This window comes from Pogona vitticeps, chromosome 1, assembly GCF_051106095.1.
Source record: "Pogona vitticeps strain Pit_001003342236 chromosome 1, PviZW2.1, whole genome shotgun sequence".
Taxonomy (NCBI): domain Eukaryota; kingdom Metazoa; phylum Chordata; class Lepidosauria; order Squamata; family Agamidae; genus Pogona; species Pogona vitticeps.
In genome coordinates this window covers 196,672,301-196,684,935 of record NC_135783.1, presented here as the reverse complement: position 1 = coordinate 196,684,935, position 12,635 = coordinate 196,672,301, and the positions used below count along the sequence as shown (strand labels likewise).

Sequence of the window (12,635 nt, the reverse complement as noted above, 5' to 3'; positions counted from 1 at the left end):
AATAATAAAAAAACTAAGATCATGGCCACTGGTCCCACCACCTCCTGGGAAATAGAAGGGGAAGATATGGAGGAAGTGACAGAATTTACTTTATTGGACTCCATGATCATGGCAGATGGTGACAGCAGCCACGAAATTAAAAGACGCCTGCTTCTTCGGAGGAAAGCGATGACAAACCTAGACAGTATCTTAAAAAGCAGAGACATCACCTTGCCGACAAAGGTCCGCATAGTCAAAGCTATGGTTTTTCCAGTAGTGATGTATGGAAGTGAGAGCTGGACCATAAAGAAGGCTGACTGTCGAAGAATTGATGCTTTTGAATTGTGGTGCTGGAAAGTCTCCTATCCATTCTGAAAGAAATCAACCCTGAGTGCTCACTGGAAGGACAGATCCTGAAGCTGAGGCTCCAGTACTTTGGCCATCTCATGAGAAGAGAAGACTCCCTGGAAAAGACCCTGATGCTGGGTAAGTGCGACGGCAAGAGAAGGGGACGACCGAGGATGAGATGGTTGGACACTGTCATCGAAGCAACCAAAATGAATTTGACACAACTCCGAGAGGCAGTGGAAGACAGGAGGGCCTGGCATGCTCTGGTCTATGGGGTCACAAAGAGTCGGACAGGACTTAATGACTAAACAACAGCAAAATCCGTGAAGGATGGAAAAAAGCTCAGACAACCCTGACTGCCAATTTCACTGAAGGGGCTGCCGAAACTATGGAAAGCGATGACAGCATCCAGAGCAGAAAAATGTAGCAAACCTCTTCTTTTTCGGTGCCACTGGTTGCCATGGTGCAGTGAAATATTTATTATTCGGATTAGCGCATCCCCCCCCTTTTTTTTAATGGTGGCAGGGCTACAGTCTTCCCTGCACTCAACCAACGGCAACCGTTCTTTCCGACTTTATTCTCACTTCCTGCCCACGGAGAGGCCTCTCGCCCGCCCCGCTTTTCCCATTCTCGCTCCTTGCGATGCTGCAGGAAGGGGAAGGCCGCCTCTTGCTCTCTTTTGCTTTCCCCGAGACTCTGGGCCGCAGGCTTGCCGAGCGATCGCGAGCGCCAGGAGCGAGAGGCCGCGCCGTCGGGTTCCTCCGTCTCTGCGGAGGAGAGTCACGCCAGAGCCCCCTCCGTCGGGCCACGAACGCCTGCCCTGGAGCAAGCGGTGCGGTGGTGGTGGAGGTGGTGGAGGAGGAGGCTCAAAGAGAGCGCCAGCCTCTTTCTCCCCACGTCCCACGGAGAGCGTCTTCCCTCGGGTTTCCCCCCCTGGGTCTAACCGTGCCGTCCTCCGGCCACGCACCGCGTCCTCCCTCAGGCCGTCCCAGCCCAAGCCCCCTTCGCCCTCCCGCCTTCCCTGCCCTTCCTGCCTGAGGTCCAACAACCGCAGCCCAGGCGCGCCGTCCCCTCACGGGAAGTGGCGGCCGTTCCCTGGGAGCCCCCCGCCCCACTCAAGCCTTCGGGAGGGCGCGTGCCCCTCCTGCCCCGACGAAGAGCGCCCCGAAGGATTCCCACGGCAATTCCCCCCCCCCAACCCGCCTCCAGCCCCGGGCGGGCGCGCGCTTCGCCTCCCGTCGGCGTCGCCCTCCTGCCCACGCCCCTAACCGCTGCCCCGGAGAGCCGCCGCCCCGACGTCTCCCCGAGGAGGGCTTCCGTCTCAGCAGCCGAGCTGGAGAGTCTCTCTCTCCGCCGACCTGGGCGCAAGCGGCATGCGGGTTTCGCGGAGCCCGGTGGAGGCGGGCGCGCTCTTCTGCGCCGGGACAGCCCCGGTGCTGCTGCTGGTGCTAATCCTCAGCTGCGCCCTCCGGGCTGCGCAGCCTTACAACCTGGACCCGTGGAGCCCGCTGGTCTTCGGGGGGCTCAACGGGACCTTGTTCGGCTACTCGGTGCTGCTGCACAGCCTGGGCCCCCGCCGCTGGTGAGTAAGGCGCTCCGCGCATGCCCGGGCCCGCTGGTGCCTGCCTGGCTCTTTGGAACACAAACCACCAAAGGCCCGCGCCTTATAGGCGGAGGAATGGCTTTTGTTCGCAGCCCAACCGGGTCTCTCCTCTTGGAGCGCTTGCCCGGCTTTCTAAAGTTCGAGGTTGACTTGATCCTTCGGTTTCTTTTCCGTTTTGTCTGTAGGAGCCTTACTCTGGTCCATGAGGAAAAAATAATAATTTGAATGCCACAGTTCTGCAATTATTTTATTTAGACTAAGCATGAAGATCCAGAAATAAATGTGCATGTCTTGGCGTTGTTTGGAAGCCTGCCTCTTCCTCAGCAGTTGTTTTGCTAAGACTGATGAGGAATTGGGGAGAACTTGCATGTTGTTTTGAGGCATGTTGGTTGCCACCTAATAAAAGAGGCCTTGCCTAATGATCAATGTTGTTTTGACTTGATTTTGCCTCGAATATACTCTATGCCTTCACTCCATGCCTCACCACCCTTCTGCCCAATTTCCTAGATGCTGTTAGTGGGGGAAATGCATCTATGTTAGTACCGTCTTGTGGACTAGCACCTTTCAAATTTGCCTTGTCACTTACCGCTTTGGGTGCTAGGAACAACGCTAGTGAATGCCTCTCCCATCACCAGTTAATGGACTCGATTTCTTGCTGTCTTTTTATAATCCTTGCTTTTCTTCTTTAGGCTTGTAGTGGGAGCCCCTAAAGCCAACTGGTCCACAAACGCTTCAGTGGTGAACCCGGGTGCAATTTTTAGATGCCAAATAGGAAATAATCCAGAGAAAGCCTGTGAACCACTTCAAGTGGGTAAGTGAGTGGAAGTCAGATTTGGTGTCCTTTGCTTTGCTGATACTCAAGCATGAGCCAACTCTGGTGAAATGTCCTCACAGAACAGAGACATCTACCAAACACTTTTACAAGTGCCTTCTGTATCATGTTTCTGCTATGACTTCTTTACCCCTTTTCTCACCCTTTAACCCCTTCAAAGTATTGAAATGATACACTGCATTGTTGAAGACTTGTTTCATACTTCTGCAACTCCCCCCCCCCCCCCGCCTCCAGAATATCTAGGATGTCTACAAGCAGGATGCGAAGTGACAGTAGCTGGAAAATCAGTGCAGTACTGTGCACTTTTATTCTTTATACATGTATCTGTTTTATAAGAGATTGCTTTCCTTGGTCAGCATGCTCTTACGTGGACTGATCAGTTCCTTTGGCTTCTTGTGTTTTGTTTTGCTTTTGTCTTTTAATATATTTACTAAGTTATATCTGAGATCAGTTTCCCTTAAACAGTACCTGAAGTGACACATGTCTGTTAAAAACAGAGAGCCAATATGAAAAATGGCAGTGAAATCTGAAGTATGTTTACTTAAAAGTAAACCTCATTCAGTTCATTAGGACTTACAAGTAACAATCCTTCAAGCTCCGTCTTCAAAAATCCCAAAGTTACAGAAACAAACATCAGCCTACAAGACAGCGTATTTTAGGTATGGATAAATGAGTGTGCCATATAAAAACCATATATAAAAAACCATAAAGAAACCATATATATATTCTGTCTCAGCAGCTGAGCTTGAGAATCTGTATCCACCGGGGCCGATGCGTGAGAGGCATGCGGGCTTCGTGGAGCCCGGTGGAGTGTCAGTGTCAACAGTACTGAACTACATGCACCCAGAGTCCAAAATGGCATTTAAGGCAGCCTTGGATGTTATGTGTCCCAAGAGCGAACATTGATTTGGGTGTCTTGGGCATAGTCACATTCTCTTTCCTAAAGCTATCTTCTAAGGCTTCAGTGGCCAGGATCCTGTTAAATACATATATGGAATGCCTTTAGGAAAGAGAAAATCTGTCCAGTTTAAACTTTAGCCTGTATATGCAGGCTAAAGTTTAAACTGGATAGATTTTCTCTTTCCTAAAGGCATTCCAGTTCCTGAATTTTGGCTGCAGGGAGGAAAATGGACAGAAAGACCCTGCCATAATGTGCTGGTTCCCTTACACATAGATTCTATTTCTTAACTCTCTCTCTCTCACTCTCTCTCTCTCTCTCTCTCTCTCTCTCTCTCTCTCTCTCTGTGTGTGTGTGTGTGTGTGTGTGTGTGTGTGTGTGTGTGTGTGTGCACTATGCACATATAAAACGAAACCTCTTGTAGGGTTTCAGTGAGTGTTGCCTCCCCTACAGGCTTCTTAATGAATAAAGAGTCCTATTGAAAATCTTTTGAAGATGTCTAAATGGAAGTTCAGATTTTCCCCGAATAAGGGTTCTCATGACCTGGTTTGTCCCTGCCTGCCCCTGCCCCTATGGATCAAGTGTTAAGAAGCAGCATCTATGTGTGAAGGAACCAGCATGAAGAGAGATTTCATAGTGTTTCCAATGCAGTGCCCCCCCCCCCCACATCAGTACTCTGTACGTACCTGGGAAAACCCCAATTGACTTTACTGCACGTTATTATCATCCACACTAAGTTGTCATTTGCCATGTGGTAAATGGCAGCCAGGGTGGAGGAGACCCTAGCTCAGTGACAGGGCAGATGCTTTCCATGCAGAATGACAAGACTAGATCAAGACATTTTGCCCTCGATGGGGCAAGACCCGATACTGCTTGTTCTATGTACAAAATAATCTTTGCTTTGAACTGACAAGGGCAAATGTCTACAGTTGTGTTCAAAATTATTCAGCCCCCACTGAAATTGAATGTTTTGGCCATTTTGACATTGATTTTGATCATTCAGTCATCTTGCTTACATTTACATGAAAGAGGCACTTGTAGGTCAGAGAAATATAACCTTAAGTTTATAATGAAATAACCACAAATGTCTTTTCTGTGCTCACATCATTATTAGTTTTTATTCAACCCCCAAGTGACATTCAATCTTAGTACTTAGTACAACATCCTTTTACAGTTATAACAGCTTTTAAACGTGAAGCATAGCTTGACACAAGTGTCTTGCAGCGATCTACGGGTATCTTCGCCCATTCTTCATGGGCAAAAGCCTCCAGTTCAGTCAAATTCTTAGGCTTGCGCACTGCAACTGCTTTCTTTAAGTCCCACCAGAGGTTCTCAATCGGATTTAAGTCTGGTGACTGCGATGGCCACTCCAAAATGTTCCAGCCTTTCCTCTGCAACCATGCTCTAGTGGACTTGGAGGTATGCTTGGGATCATTGTCCTGTTGAAAGGTCCAACGTCTCCCAAGCCTCAGGTGTGTGACGGACTGCATCACATTTTCATCCAATATCTCCTGGTACTGAAGAGAATTCATGGTACCTTGTACACGCTGAAGCTTCCCTGTACCTGCAGAAGCAAAACAGCCCCAAAGCATTATTGACCCTCCGCCATGCTTCACAGTAGGCAAGGTGTTCTTTTCGTCATATGCCTTGTTCTTCCTCCTCCAAACATAGCGTTGATCCATGGGCCCAAACAGTTCTAATTTTGTTTCATCAGTCCACAGAACACTATCCCACAACTTTTGTGGTTTGCCCACATGACTTTTGGCATACTGCAGTCGACTCTTCTTATTCTTGGGAGACAGCAAGGGGGTGCGCCTGGGGGTTCTGGCATGGAGACCTTCATTACGCAGTGTGCGCCTTATTGTCTGAGCTGAAACTTCTATACCCACATCTGACAAATCTTTTTTCAGTTCCTCAGCAGTCACACGGGGACTTTTCACCACTCTACGCTTTAGGTAGCGCACAGCAGTCGAAGTCAGCATCTTCTTTCTTCCACGACCAGGTAGCATTTCAACAGTGCCCTTTGCCTTGAATTTGCGAATGATGCTTCCTATGGTGTCTCTTGGTATGTTTAACTTCTTTGCAATCTTCTTATAGCCATTGCCCTTCCTGTGAAGACAAATCACCTCTTCTCTTGCCTTCCTGGACCATTCTCTTGACTTCACCATGTTTGTAACCACACCAGTAAATGTCTAGAAGGAGCTGAGTATCACAGTCATTTTAAAGCTGCCTAATTGGTGCTTATTATGCTTGATTGGTGCTCGGTGACATCCACAGGTGTTTTCAATACCTGATCGAAAACACCTGAATGAACCTCTCTTCTTCAGAGTGGTAGTCTTTAAGGGGTTGAATAATTGTGGCAATGAAGAAACCACAAAAGAAACATTTACTACTGTATTACATAAACAATTGATGTTATTTTAGTTGCATTTGGTTCTTTAAAACGTCCTTGTAGGATTTCATTCTGAATACAATTCCAAATGTACACTATAGTCCCTAAACCCCTTTACAGCATTGGGGGCTGAATAATTTTTGAACACAACTGTACCTCTGTGCCTGAGGGCAGCAGGCAAGCTCAGGGGATGCTGGACAGGCCTCCAATGCCTACATTACCCTCTTGGCATCAGTGGCCTTGAAGCAGTGGCTGTGCTCTGCCCAGGGATAGAACAGGAGTCAGGCCCAACATCTCTGGCGATGGCTGGAAAGACCACCACCCCTGTCCAAAACCTGAGGACCACTGCCCATCAGTGTCAACAGTGCTGAGCTACATGCATCCAGAGTCCAACGTGGCATTTAAGGCAGCCTTGGATGTTGTGTGTCCAAGAGAGAATGTTGGTTGGGATGTCTTGGGCATAGTCACATTCTCTTTCCTAAAGCTCTCTTCTAAGGCTTCAGTGGCCAGGATGCTGTTAAATATTCATGCACTTGTGTGACTGGGTGTTCAAAGGGCACCTCATCCATTTCACATGGCAAGTTCCATAACTGGAGTAAATACATACTGAACAGGGCACTGGCCAATTAAAGTGCATGCCCACGTGCCTGTCTTGCATTATGTGCTCACAAGCAAAAATGTCGAGACTTGAACCCAGGACCTATTGCATGGAAAGCTTGTGTTCTGACACTGGTATAAAACCTCCCCCTCCCCATGCTTTGCACTGCATGGCAGTTAACGAATTATCGTCGTCGTTTAGTCATTTAGTCGTGTCCGACTCTTCGTGACCCCATGGACCAGAGCACACCAGGCCCTCCTATCTTCCACTGCCTCCCGGAGTTGTGTCAAATTCATGTTGGTGGCTTCGCAGACACTGTCCAGCCATCCACTGTCCAGCCATCCCCTTGTCCTCTTGCCTTCACACTTTCCCAACATCAAGGTCTTTTCCAAGGAGTCTTCTCTTGTCATGAGATGGCCAAAGTACTGGAGCCTCAGCTTCAGGATCTGTCCTTCCAGGGAGCATTCAGGGTTGATTTCCTTTAGAACTGAGAGGTTTGTTCTCCTTGCAGTCCAGGGGACTCTCAAGAGCCTCCTCCAGCACCACAATTCAAAGGCATCAATTCTTCGGCGGTCAGCTTTCTTTATGGTCCAGCTCTCAGCTCCATACATCACTACAGGAAAAACCATAGTTTTGACTATTTGGACTTTTGTTAGCAAGGTGATGTCTCTGCTTTTTAAGATGCTGTCAAGGTTTGTCATCGCTTTCCTCCGAAGAAGCAGGCGTCTTTTAATTTCGTGGCTGCTGTCACCATCTGCCATGATCATGGAGTCCAATAAAGTAAATTCTGTCACTTCCTCCATATCTTCCCCTTCTATTTCCCAGGAGGTGGTGGGACCAGTGGCCATGATCTTAGTTTTTTTTTTTTATTTTGAGCTTCAGACCATTTTTTGTGCTCTCCTCTTTCACCCTCATTAAGAGGCTCTTTAATTCCTCCTCACTTTCTGCCATCAGAGTGATATCATCTGCATATCTGAGGTTGTTGATATTTCTTCCTCAATCTTAATTCCAACGTGGGATTCCTCCAGTCCAGTCTTTCGCATGATGTATTCTGCATATCTTAAATAAGCAGGGGGACAATATACAGCCTTGTCGTACTCCTTTCTCAATTTTGAACCAATCAGTTGTTGCATATCCAGTTCTAACTGTTGCTTCCTGTCCCACATATAGATTTCTCAGGAGGTAGATAAGGTGATCAGGCACTCTGATTTCTTTAAGAACTTGCCATAGTTTGCTGTGGTCCACACAGTCAAAGGCTTTTGCATAGTCAATGAAGCAGAAGTAGTTGTTTTTCTGGAACTCTCTGGCTTTCTCCATAATCCAGCGCATGTTAGCAATTTGGTCTCTAGTTCCTCTGCCCCTTCGAAATCCAGCTTGTACTTCTGGGAGTTCTCGGTCCACATACTGCTGAAGTCTGCCTTGTAGGATTTTGAGCATAACCTTGCTAGCGTGTGAAATGAGTGGTCTTAATTGACTAGATAGGCGGGATATAAATAAAATAAATAATAATAATAACTGTACAGTAGTTGGACTATTATTTGGCACTGCCTTTCTTTGGTATTGGGATGTAGACTGATCTTTTCCAATCCTCTGGCCACTGTTGAGTTTTCCAAATTTGCTGGCATATTGAACGTAGCACTTTAACAGCATCATCTTTCAAGATTTTAAATAGTTCAACTGCAATGCCATCGCCTCCACTGGCCTTGTTGTTAGCCAGGCTTTCTAAGGCCCAATTGACATCACTCTCCCGGGTGTCTGGCTCAAGGTCAGCAACTATATTGTCTGGGTTCTCCAGGATATCCAAATCTTTCTGATATAATTCCTCTGTGTATTCTTGCCACCTCTGCTTGATGCCTTCTGCTTCTGTTAGGTCCCTTCCTTTTTTGTCCTTTATCATGTCCATCTTTGCACAAAATGTTCCTCTAATATCTCCAATTTTCCTGAACAGATCTCTGGTTTTTCCTTTTCTGTTATTTTCCTCTATTTCTTTGCATTGTTCATTTAAGAAGGCGCTGGTTTCATTATTGCTGGCGCTGGCATTGTTCATTATAGCTGGCTGTAAAAACCAGAATGGCCTTTCTGGTGTGGCTGTATTGCAGCCTATAGTGTTTCCTCACCATTGTCTATGCTGGCTAGAGCTGATGGGGAGTTTCAGTTTAGCCTAGGTGGGGGGTCATGCATTGGCCAGCCCCAAGTAAACTGGCCCCATACTCACACTCCATCTTCAGATTCATATTGTTTTCCTATATGTGCTGCTCACATATACAGAGTAATCCATAAGAACCCCAAGCGATATATTGAGTGCTGAGTTAGGTGTTTACCCATGGTTAGATCCACTGGTAGGTGTAGGGGGGCTGGGACTTACAAAATAAATTCTTTCCCATATTACCAAATACAGTGTATGTGAGACAAATAGTTGCAACCAAAGAGATTTGCCTCAGGTTACACTAAGGAAGTCACTGTGATCAGAAGCTGCCACCAACGTATTTGTGCCTTTCTCTGAAAAGACAGATTCCTATTTACAGTGGTGCCTCGCTTAACGATTGCCTCGTTTAGTGATGAATTCACATAACGATGTGTTTTTTAGAAAATAATATGCACCGCATAACGATGTTTCCTATGGGCGATTTTCGCTTAGCAAAGTTTGGGACCATGCTTCGCATAACGAATGCGATTTTAGGTCCCCTGCTTCACTTAACGATGTTTCTTTTTTCAATTTAAAAAGTGTCTTAGAAGGGTCAAAAACGGTTCTAAATGCTTGGATTCGTTAGAGGACCCCCTAAGTCATGTGCAAACCTGATTTGGCTTTGATCTGACTTTTCGTTAATTTATGGTTAATTTTTTTTTTCAGCCCATAGGAACCAATGGACCTGTCAAAATCTGACAGCTCCATGCTTTCCTATGGGGGAGAAAACAATTCGCCATAAATTAACGAAAGTTCAGATCAAAGCCAAATCAGGTTTGCACACGACTTAGGGGGTCCTCTAACGAATCCAAGCATTTAGAACAGTTGCTGAGTCTTCATTAATTTTTTGTGAATTTTTTTCCCCCATAGGAAATAATGGAGCTGTCAGATTTTGACAGCTGTCAAAAGTTGGGGGGAAAAATTCATCCTAAATTAACGAAAAGTCAGATCTAAGCCAAATTACATTTGCACCCGTTTTAGAAGGTGCAGAAGCTATTCCAAGCATTTAAAACCATTTTTGCCCCTTGTATGACACATTTAAAATTGCAAAAATTGACTTCGCAAAGCCATTGAAATGTATTGAGTCAGCTTCAATACATTCCAATGGAGGAAACATTGTTTTGCTTAGCAATGTTTCCTATGGGTTTTTTCGCTTAATGACGGCAATCCGTTCCAATTGGAACGGATTAACCGGTTTCCAATGCATTCCTATGGGAAATGGTGTTTCGCATAGCGATGGTTTCTCATAGCGATTTTTTTTGGAACGAATTAACATCGCTATGCGAGGCACCACTGTACTGCTAAAAAAAAATAAGATAGTGCTTGGAAGAAGATATCTAAGGAGGTATCTAAGGAGGTACCCAGTGATGGTTAATGATAAATTTGGAGGAGGAATATTAAAAAAAAGAGAGAGAGAAAATCAAGAAGAAAATGAGATAAAAGGATTATAAAATGGGGAGACGGGTAATAGAAGAATAAATAAGATTTTTACTGGAAAATAAAAGTGAGAACTCTGGGAAGAAAAACATAAAAAAACCAAAAACATTATAGATACTTATATATCTGATGTGAAGAAATTTATATATGAATATTTAAACACGGATATATGAAAAAAGTAGTTATGGATATGCATATGGTAAAATGGGGTTCAATAGAATATAATAGAGTCAGACGGAGAGAGTGGTGGCCGGTAGGACCAGACACATTCCCCACCCCCACCCCAGGGTCTGTAGAAGAGACCAGAAGAATCTGATAGAAGATGGGGGGGGGGAAGAAAAGTAGTAGCGGGGAAGGGGGTGGTAGAAGAATTCCATAGGAATTCAAGGGTTTTTTATTTTTTTATTTGGGGAGCACTATAGTTGACAATCACAAATCAGGACTAATATTATTTTTTTAAAAAAATAAATTAGAGAATGGTTAAACATTTAAGGTTTTTAACATGGAATGTGAAAGGCCTGGGTTCTGACACAAAGAGGGCTAGGAGACAAAATGTATTGAATAAAAATAATATGGATATTGTATTATTGCAATAAACTCATCAAAAATGATCAATTGTTGAAAGAAAATAAGGACTTAATAGTAATAATGATTACGGCAGCAAGGTTAATTTTTGCAAGAAACTGGAAAAATGATAGCCAGCTCAATTTAGAGGAATGGTATTAGCGAACTATGGGATATGGCAATTAATGATAAACTGACATGCGAAATGAAAATAAGAAGAGGCCTATCAAAAAATAATGATTTTAAGAAAATATGGAGTGTATTCTTGGAATATGTATTTCGGAGAGGGAAGGGGTATGCACTGAGGGAAGAAACAGTGACATTTTGGAAAGAAAATGGACTGAATGAAATTTTAAAATATTATTAATGCTAGCCCTGAGGGTGATGGTAACACTGGTGTATTATGTAATTGTGTTTTATTATGGTGTTAGGTTTATGTTGTTTAAGATGGATGTTTGTTTAATGAAATTATTTAAAAAATAATTAAAAGAAGAAGAAAATGGTTTTATCAAGTGGATTGTAAACTTAGCTGCGTGTTTCTTGCCTTCAGCAAACCATTTCTGGATTGGACAAGCTATATGTTGCAATGCCTTTTCTGAGAAATCAAGGATGCTGAGAAGAGAAAACAAGGGTCGCCCCTCTTCCTCTTTTTCTCCGAGCAGAAAAGGTCACTTGGCCAAAGTTCCTTCTTACGGACTAAAGACGCCATAGCAAAGTAATATAGCCCTGTATATGACACACTCCCGGTTTTTGTGGTAACTTCTTTGTTTGCATGAACGAGGCCTGAATGAGGAAGATCTGGATGAGGAATGCGGCCTTCCAGTTTTCCCAGCATTATGGTCTTCTCCAAAGAATCCTCTCTTCTCATGAAAAAGGAATTGCCGCTTCTCTCCTGGATGTCATTTAGACATTTGCACCCCCAGCAAAGAGGTCTAAAGAAGAGCTTGTTCATGCATTTCACTGGAATTGCTTACAACACTCACTTAACCGGCACAGCTCCCCAATGATAATGCAGGGTCATGGAAGCTTGGGAGACCAAATGTACTTACAGGCATCCTCTTCAAGAACTTTGTACTCTTCTCACAAAGATCGGAATGACTTGCAGAGTGGAGAGGTGTTGGGGCTGGGGATAACGGGGGTGGTCTGGTCCCCATCATGAACATAGCCTTTGCCTGCTTTCAGGGGTAACGTCTGCATAAGGTGTAACAGTCTTTTAGCATTCCCTGGCTCTGAGCAGTCTCGGTCCTTATTTGCTGTTTTTAAAGAGAAGGGTGCATTATTTTTCTGAAGAGTTTATTGTTCCTTTCTATTCAGCTCTGGTCAAGCCTCATCTTGAGTACTCTGTCCAGTTCTTGGCACCGAGCTCTAAGAAGGATGCAGACGCAGTGGGACAAGTTCAGAAGGGGGGAAATAAGGAGGATCAGGGGACTAGAAACCAAGCGCTGAGAGGAAAAACTGAAAGAACTGGACCTGTTTAGCCTTGAGAAAAAGAGACTGGGGGGGAGATAGGATATCACTCTTCAAATACTTGAAAGGCTGTCAAACAGAGGAGGGGCAGGACCCGTTCTCAATCATCCCAGAGTGCAGGACACACAACAATGGGCTCAAATGACAGGGGACCAGATTTTGGTTGAATATCAAGAAAAACATTTTAATCGGGAGAGCGGTATGACAATGGAACTAATTGCCTCAAGAGGTAGTGAGTGCTGCAACACTGGAGGCAGTCAAGAGAAATTTAGACAGCCGCTTGTCAGATCTGCTTTGATTTGGGTTCCTGCCTTGACCAAGGTTTTGGATTC

General features: G+C 45.0%; 1 protein-coding gene across 1 annotated transcript in view; it reads left to right on the top strand.

Moving 5' to 3' along the window:
* The first annotated feature begins 1,618 nt into the window (after positions 1-1,618).
* Positions 1,619-12,635, top strand: part of ITGA4 (integrin subunit alpha 4) — a 64,176-nt gene continuing 53,159 nt past the window's right edge. The window contains exons 1-2 of the mRNA XM_072980947.2: positions 1,619-1,909; positions 2,620-2,741. Coding sequence (XP_072837048.2) covers positions 1,701-1,909; positions 2,620-2,741 — 331 coding nt within the window. The 5' untranslated portion in view covers positions 1,619-1,700. The remainder of the gene's footprint in view (positions 1,910-2,619; positions 2,742-12,635) is intronic.